This window comes from Gavialis gangeticus, unplaced genomic scaffold, assembly GCF_001723915.1.
Source record: "Gavialis gangeticus isolate Ggan-Ray unplaced genomic scaffold, GavGan_comp1, whole genome shotgun sequence".
NCBI classification, from domain to species: domain Eukaryota; kingdom Metazoa; phylum Chordata; order Crocodylia; family Gavialidae; genus Gavialis; species Gavialis gangeticus.
This window is the reverse complement of record NW_017728998.1, coordinates 43,764,955-43,773,901: the sequence shown is the minus strand read 5'-3', so window position 1 is coordinate 43,773,901 and position 8,947 is coordinate 43,764,955. Positions and strand designations below refer to the sequence as shown.

Here is an 8,947-nt window from a genome sequence, read left to right as displayed (position 1 = left end):
TGATGAGTCACAGTGAATTGGACTATCTAGTAGTTCCAGGTTGAAATATATATCACATATGTCTGAATATAGAACATGTAAATACAGTGTGCATCTTTAAAAATACATTTCCCTATTTTTTTGTGTATTTGTAAATATGAGTCGATTCTCACAGATACCTTTATTTAAAAAAAAAAAAAAAAAAAAAAAAAAAAAAAAAAAAAATTAAAAAAAAAATCAGGCCGAATCTTCGCCCAATTGAATCAGGGACCGAAGCTTCGCACAGCCCTAGTGTGCACCCCAATTTCCAGCAGTTGCTGTTGAGAAAAAAGGAAGGTGTGGGGTATGAGAGAAAATATGGTATTATTAGCTTTACTGACTTCTTTGGCAACTACATTACACTGTTGACTCATAATCAATTTGTGATCTCCTGCAACTCCCAGATCCTTTTCTGAAGTACTACAGTCTAACCCATCATGTTCTATTTTGTATTTGTACATTTGATTATTCTTAAGTATGGTACATTGCATGCCCTTAATATACTGTATCCTATTTCTTTCAGGTGATTTTTTCCAATTAATCCACGTTACTTTGACTTCTAATTGTATACTCCGAAATTGCTTGCCAACACACTTCTGAACATCATCCCCAAATTTATTGTGTATTCCATTTCATCCTTCAAATTTTCATGAAGCCTCCAAACAATTCTGGACCCAGAATAATTCCTGGGAAATGTCACTTTATACTTCCCTCAAGTTTGGCATTGACTTGTTGACTCCAGTTGTCCACCTTCTACCAACTTCATCTAAACCACATTTCCTTAGTGTATTTGTGAGAAGAATGTGGGAAACAAATGTGAAAAGCTGAGGGGCATCACATCTAGCCAATTAAAAAAAAAAAAAAAAAAATCACTACTTTGTCATAGAAGATAATCATATTGCTTTGGCATGACTCTACTGTTATGTTGTTAACCAATATAACCAAGAGAAAAGATAGATTTGCCACAGTATCTCTTAGGTATCTTTTTTTTCCCAATCAAGAATTAAGATGGAAATTGCCAAACATTATTGACATCAACAATTTTGTCTGAGTAAGAGCAAATCAGCATGCATTTAAAACACAGCTAAAACGGAAAAAATCTTGTGGTCTTCTTACTATAACCACCCTTCCCACAAGATGGGAGAAAGCTTACTAAAATTACCAAAAGACTTAACCTGATGCATAGCTAGATTCAGAGAGACTCATTAGCCAGGCCTACACAAGACGCTGACTGTGCAGTAACCTGTGACTGCTCCGCAGCAGTGCGATGTGTAGTAGGGTCACATGCTTTCTGCCACACCAGTCACAAGCTACAGTACAGTCAGTGTCACAAAAAAAGCTGTTCCTTGGCATTACTGCACAGTAACAACTGCACAGTCAGCATCTCACGTGGACACAGCCACTCAGATGTTTGTACTTTACAAGATACTTTTTAACCTCATTACCCTTTACAGATTACTGTAATGAGTGCACATGTACTAATATACTGCATTTTTAGATAGTGAATTTGTGTTAAAACAAAAATCAATATCATAAAACAATGACTGATTAGAACAGGATGAAAAACTCGTTTACAGGTTCACATGCTGAGCTATGACTCTTAACTGCACATGCACAAATCCGTGTAATACATAGTATAAAAAAAATTGTTGTCAGATATATTTCACAGACTTTTTATACTGACACGTTTGCCTTTAACATAGATTCTTAGGGTACCCTAGAATTGCTGCAATTATACTATTTATTACCCATCTAAATTGGCACATTCAAATTTTGCATGTTTGAAACAAGTTAAGCTACCAGCACAGGCAATATTTCCCAGACATCTATATTAGGCAGCTCATTTGATTTACTGCTATGCTACTAATTGTTCATTTACCACAGTTAACTCTCCTGCTTTTGTTCAGAGTTCTATGAGCCCTGACCGCTAAAATGTTGGTAGGCAATTCTTTGGCCACCAGTTTAATGTTCTGTTTTTGAAGCAGTGTCACCTAGTAAATAGAGTACAGGGTAAAGACTTGGAAGATGCAGATTGTATGCCAGCTCTGCCACTGGTCGTTAGGGTGACTTTGGACAAGTCACTTCCCCCTCTGAGCCTGTGACCCCATCTGTCAAACAGAGATAGTGAAATTGAGGAAGTTCATATGAGTAAATCTCAAAAGGATTTTATGGAGAAAATACTGTATAAAATACCTTCCATATTATGGTAGTTTTAGAGTGATGTTGTAACTGTGAGGGTCCAGGAATTATGTAAGAAACAAGGATTTCTTTGGGTGAAACATCTTTTATGAGACAAAATGCATAGTTGGGATAGAACTAGACAAGCTTTCAAATGCAAAACATTATCCGACAAGTGTCTTGCATTCAAAAGCTTGTCCAACTCTATCCCAACTGTGCAGCTGGTCCATCAAAAGATATCATCTAAAGAAACCATCGCCTTCCATAAAATACTATCGTTTCAGTTGTGCAGTTTTCTTACACAGCCTTTCCTACATAGACACCTTTAAAAAAAAAAAAAATCAAAATTAAACATACTGAGGAGTTTAATGTAGGTAAAAGGTGTCAGCCTAGCAGCCCCAGATACTGAAGCATTGTAGCCCCAGAGCAGGCATACAGCAGGTGGTGCCAGCTCCTAAACCAGGAATGCAAGTTGGTATAGCTCTAGTAGGAAAAAAAAGTTGATAATAGCAACATTCAAAATTTTAATACAGAAACAAAGGGTTGAAAAAATCCTGACAAACAGCCACTCGCTAAGAAAACACTTGACATGTCCTCAGATCATTTCATATTAGTAATATTTGGTTTCTCCTGACCCAGCAAGCCAGAGATGCTAGCCTTCAGTTCTCATTACCAATTTCCTGGGAATCATTCTTTATCAATGTCTTCACAATTTGTCCAAGCTTGATCTCTTCATATTTACCAGACAAAGTGACTGAAGAAGATATTAACCAATTCTTCTTTGTTTCATATATATTCAGTGTATTAAACCCCACACAGTCTGTAAAGCTACAGCAGTGGCTTTACAAATTGTATACTGGGTTTAGTATGCTGAACATGCACTAATTCAACACATCATCTTTTCCTAAAGAGAAAGTTAATCCATAGTTTAAAAAATTTGGGGCAATTTCTAGTACATCTTTTAAACATGGGTGCTTTCTTCTTTAGTACAGTTTGCAATATCTTGCATGACATTTAATGAGGTTTCCCTGCACAGATTTTTTAAACAAAAGCTGACTTTTGTGTTTACTTAACTTTTCAAGTAATTCCAAATTTCCTCCAATCAAACCTGCCCGAATGATTTTGACTAGAATTTATTTCCGAAGGCAGTTTATTTTATTTCCCTATAAAATTCAATTAGTAACAGAAATAATTTGAAACATATTAAAAGTGATCAACCCCCTAACATTTTAATATTCTTAACCACATAGGTCATGGGCAAGTAGAAAAAAAAATAAATAATAATAAGTCACAAATCTGACGTGCAAGGTAAGCTGGAAAAAAATAGGATATCTGATATGATCACTTTACTAAAAAGAATAAATATGCAATAAGCAGAATAAAGTTAGTCACAGCATAATTATATATACACTTATCCTAGGATTTCAGCATGATAATGGTGCTTAGCAACACCTGTTCCATTTTAAAATGTCTCAGCTGAAAAACTCATTATTTCTGTTACCAAAGTGGCATATTTCCTAGCAGGCTAGAGCTGTCTTGGGTCTTCAGATCTCTGGTAGTCACTACAAATTCATCCAAGGACTCCAAGTAAATGACACCAAGGCACAGATCTCCTATCATTATTATTTTCAGAAATCTAGTTTAGGAATGGGGCTTTAAAAGCCAGTACACCTGTAGGAGAAGGCAACATTTGTTTTAGCTGTTCATTACTTCCCTTTCATTGAGAATACTTTCTCTAGATTGCAGTCATTCCTAGAACAGAGCCATGGGGAGATCTAGGATTTTGAAGACGGGCATGCAGCTGTTAGGGTGCATTATCACATAATACAAAACACATTTTTTCTCCAGTTAAAAGGAAACTAGATTTATCAATATGCTAGGGGCCGTTATTTGGTTTAAGATCAAAGCAAATATAGCTTTATTGGAACATGTACTAATTTGTTAGTTTTACAAATCAAAGTTAAAAAAAAGATACAAAGATACTGTTTTATTAGTCCTGTAGTCATTACAGTTAAATGCATCTCTCTTACTCAGACATATAAAACAAATCTAGCCTTCTTGAGAACTTTGACTGTACATTCAACACTTTGCTGTCTTTTCACCTGAATTAATATTACTACATCTGAGTTAAGGTTTTTAGCTAGAACTAAAAACCAGTCTTCAGGGATATGAAATGGAAGAGATATATTACCAGGAATAGCCAACAGGCAGCACAACTGCAGAAAAAAAAAAAAAAAAGGATAACTTGATTAATGGAACATTAAGACCATTAAAGGGAGAGAGGGCCATTTATACCTATGGAGTGAAGAGAGATTAGCAGGAATCAGGTACTTTAAAATGAGCCATGAAGTTAATTGACTCCCTCAGCACTGCCTGAAGAAAAATGCTGCTCTTTTCTAGGCACTGGGCCTTAAAGCTTGGTGAAGCAGAAATCAAAGTGGGATACAACTGTACAATTACATTCCCCCAACTCCCCAATCTGCCCCTGCAGAGCACAGTTAAGGAGGCTCAACAGCACAAAGCTGAAACCAACAGCTGTCCAGGGCTACTAGATACACTTATTTCTAGTTTGGGAGGGGTGAGGGTAGGGGAACATACAGGTTTCCCTCGCTTTATGAGGGTTCTGCATGTGCGAATTCATTCTTGTAACAAATTTTTGGTATGAAAAGGGTCATTGCATATGTGAGGTAAATTCACTCTTAGCAACAGGTATGGTAGAAACCCACAGTCAGCTGCTCTGTGAGGTGCATTGTGGGAGTGACACACACCACATATATAGTCTCCTGTGTGGATCTGTGCTCCTCACTTGTTGTCTGCAACATGTCTTTCTGTAGTTGACATCCCCATTATGGTAACATCCCTATTTGTTACACTGCAAAGTGAGTTCCCTTTATGTGAATTTGAGTTATGCACCATTGTCCAGGAATGCATGTACAACATAAAACGAGGGAAACCTACGTTCAGAAAAACAGTCCATCACCTATCAGAGACAGTGCCAGATATTAAGTTATATATACTGTTAGGTAACAAAAATGTCACTCCAACATAAGTACTTAAGAAGTGAAATGACTGAAAATGAATTAATTCATGGAATCCGTTTTACTGCTTAAGTCTGCATTGTCCTTCAGGTTTCATAAAACTTTGTTTTAAAGAAATTATAAGGATGCTACTGGAAAATGATATAGTTCCTGAAACTGAACTAAAAACAAATTGCAGGTAAAAAAAAACAACACAAGCCCCTGAGCCTCTCAGGCTAGTTTTGGTGGCTTTACTTGTTATCTTTATTACCATCATACTCAAGGACAAGGTCCATCTCTGCTAAGCACTATGTAACAGCAGGACAAAAAGGCAGCCCTTACCAGACAAGGTTTACAATGCAAATGTAAGACAAGAGAACAGATGGAGGAATGTGGAAACAATGAGACCACATTAATCAGGGCAACAGAGCAAATCTCAGAACATCATTTTATTTGTTTCTCTGTCCCCAATTCTTCTCAAAACCCTCACTAAAACAGACGAGGAAAGTTTCTATTCAAAGAAAGTTCTTGAAAGCAGCCACATACTATGCAACTGCAAGAGCACAAAAAAAGAGAGAGATAAATCTCTCCCTCTTGTAACTGCTGCTGCTGGTTTTTTCCCCTCCCTACTCACAGGCCAACTCAGGCCCTAAACTGGAACTACAAACAGCGAAAGACTCCTGATAGAAACACGGTTTGACTAGCTTAACATCGTCCAACTCAAGCCTAGATTTTCCCCATGGTTCCAGCTAGATACTGGATTTCCCCTGCCTGGCCCCACACCAGGGCAGCTCACAGGCCGCGCGGGAGGCGGAGAAGTAGCCGCAGACAAGTCGCCCTGGCGAGGCAGTCACTGCCCAGAGGAGCTGCAGGCGCTAGGAGGGTCAAGGACTGCGCCAGGAAACGGCGCGTCTCTCCCACAAAGCAGCCACACTTCAGCACCGGCTGTGGGACCCCTGCAGCAACACCTGCTGGGCTGCGGTCCAGACCCGGCCGGCTGCGGGCGAGGGACCCCAGGCAGCGCCCTGGGGGTGACAGCCTAAACCACCCCCCAGCACAAAGCCGGCGGGAGCAGAGGCCGTCGGGTCCAGGAGCGGAGCCCCCGCGCCCCGCAGCCCGGACTCCTCCCGGGGACAGCAGATTCGCCCCCAGCAAGGGCGGGCGCGGCAGGGGGGCGCATGCGCCCTGCGGCGGCGGTGGAGGGCAACGCTCACCTGCGAGTCCCGAAACTCCACCACCACGTTCTCGCTGCTCCAGCGCGCCGCCATCTTGGCCGCCCGGAGCAACAGGCGACGCCGGGAAGAGGAAGCGCGAGGGCTGCTGGGAGCTGTAGTTCGCTACGGGCTACATGACCGCAGGCAGCAGGTTTAAGGCCGAGCAGAGACGCGCCTCCCCTGCGGCGCAGCTGGCCTGCGCGGTTGGCGGCAGTGGGCTCTGCAGAGCGCCTGGTGCAGGAGCTGATCTTCCTCCGTATCTGTGAATGGCTTTTGAAGGGAGCAGTTGGAGGGGTTTCCTCGGGCTCTGGCAGCTCCAAACCAACAATCATAGACCCCGCAGAGGGTACTGAATAGCGGCTCTAGAGCGGGGGTGCTCAATCTCTGGCCCACAAACCAGATCCAACCCTGGCATCTTGTTATCTGGCTCGTGGGGCTCTCCACAGGGCTGTGGGGAGCCCCATAGGCCATGACCCTGCATGCTGGATCTGGTGCGCAGGGCAGTACAGGGATCGATCTGGCATGCAAGGCCAGGAAGATGTAGCATGGGAGCCAAGGCATTGATCCTGGCGCGCACAGCCTGGTGGGGGTTGCATGGGGTCCTGGCAAAGCACAGTCCAGATCCAGGTGTGCAGGCCTAATCCTGGTGTGCAGGGGCCAATCTGGCCCACAGGCTGGTCCTGCACTGCTCGCTTACCCTGCGGTGCCAGAAGGTTGTGTGCCAGTGCTTTTGACACCAGTTCAGCACTCTCCCTCTATAGCATCCACTTCTGCCGCACATTGGCAGGATACAGGGCTAGCTGGACTGTTGGTCTGCCCCAGCCTGGCACTTCTTGTCCTCAACAGAGCACATCTTTTGTTGCACAGAACTCAGAAAGATCACAACAGGCCAGGATTTTGAGGTTTATCTTGTGAAACCAGTTGGCACACTTACTAGTACTAAGGTGTGGCACCCCATGGCACTCCTGAAAGGATGTCAAAGCACCCCAGGGTGGCCTGGCACCCTGGTTGAAATCACTGATCTGTGCATTTGCTTAACATTGCTATCATGTGTAGTCCCACCGAAGTCAAACAGGTATTGCACCCTACTAAATTTAAAACAAATACTGGAGTCCTTGAGGAACTGGAACCAATGTTGACAGCTCTAGCATTTAAGGCTTGTGCCAATGTATAGGAACATGAAAGCAGCTCATTAGGAAAGGTTTTCATAGAGAAGTGAGTGAAATGCAAATGTAACACACATAAATAATGAAAAGTGAATTAAGTTGCAAAAGTTCTGTGTCTAGACTTGAAGGTGATCCTTGTGGAACTGATGTGTGAATTTCCCGATACGAAGAGTGAATTCTTGGTTTCACTGAAGTCAATGGCTAAATTCACAGGACCAGTATTTTGCGCATTAATTTGCCAGTGCCACTTTAAGACTGTCCCACTAGGCTTTTTAATGTTTAGTGCCTACCAATTCTTTTGTATTTTAATATTCAAATAAAAATGTGGGTGGTGCTTTTGTTCTTGACAACTGAAAAAAACTAAGAAACCCACTGCTCAGGCTTGTTTGCCTACTGTTACATTGTAAAAATCTGAGGAAATGTGTGCCATTTTGTTGGTTTATAGCATTCCACACAACAATAAATCATAGCATTTTTGGTGTTGTGTCACAGTGTCTGGTTCCAGTCGTGCGATGCAATGCACAGATCCCCATATCCGCTCAGCACCAACTAACTGGCAAAGTTGCTTGTGCCTTAGGAATCAGGAGGACATGATAATACTCAACAAATAGGTCTCCTCCCCAGCAGAAATGATTTAAACTATGGGAAGGAAGGGGAAATATTTCAGGTAATGCAAAGAATATAAGAATTAGAAATAATAATGGGATAAATTGGAAAGGAAAACGTTTAGGGTCAGGTGCAAGACAAACCTTCCTAACAGTAAGATCTATGGCTCTCCAGAGCATGGTGGAAAGAAGCCCTAAGTACAGGTTCTCTTTACAATGAGCAAGACAGATTACTTTTAGTTCACTAAGGCCTGACAATGTGCTGTGCACTGCACAAGGCAGAAACTGAAGCAGTCTGTGCTCCGGAGAAGTTGAACTCTCAAATCCTGATCTTGCTAACAGGTGTGTGCCTGCAAATAGCTCCGGAGCTGCTCCTGGACCTGATCAAATCGACCAGCCTGCACTGCCACCGCCTCGTTGGGTGCCACAAGCGATAGGGGCCGGGCTGAGCCTCCGGCCTCCCCCTGCAGCGCCGGCTCCGAGGAGGGCTTCGTCCTGGCGGCAGCGGCCAGCAGCTCCCGGCTGGCGAAGGAGTTGAGCTGACATCTGTTGGGAAACCTTCACGTCCCAGAGCTGCTCCGGCCCGGCGGGCTGCGCAACACCTCGGGCCCCCGGGGCAGGGAAGTGGGGGCGTCAGGCAGCTCCGGCCGGGGGTCCAGCCCCCTGCGAGCGGCGGCTTTTGGCGCTGCCCCCCCGGGCCCGGCGCGGCGGCAGCGAAGGGGTTAGCGCAGGCTCCTCCCGGGCGCGGG

At 43.2% G+C, this 8,947-nt stretch overlaps 1 protein-coding gene across 1 annotated transcript in view; it reads right to left on the bottom strand.

Annotated features, from left to right (window-relative positions):
* Positions 1-6,531, bottom strand: part of WDR59 (WD repeat domain 59) — a 113,239-nt gene extending 106,708 nt beyond the window's left edge. The window contains exon 1 of the mRNA XM_019505803.1: positions 6,428-6,531. Within this exon, the coding sequence (XP_019361348.1) occupies positions 6,428-6,481 (54 nt within the window). The 5' untranslated portion in view covers positions 6,482-6,531. The remainder of the gene's footprint in view (positions 1-6,427) is intronic.
* Between the last annotated feature and the right edge of the window lie 2,416 nt (positions 6,532-8,947).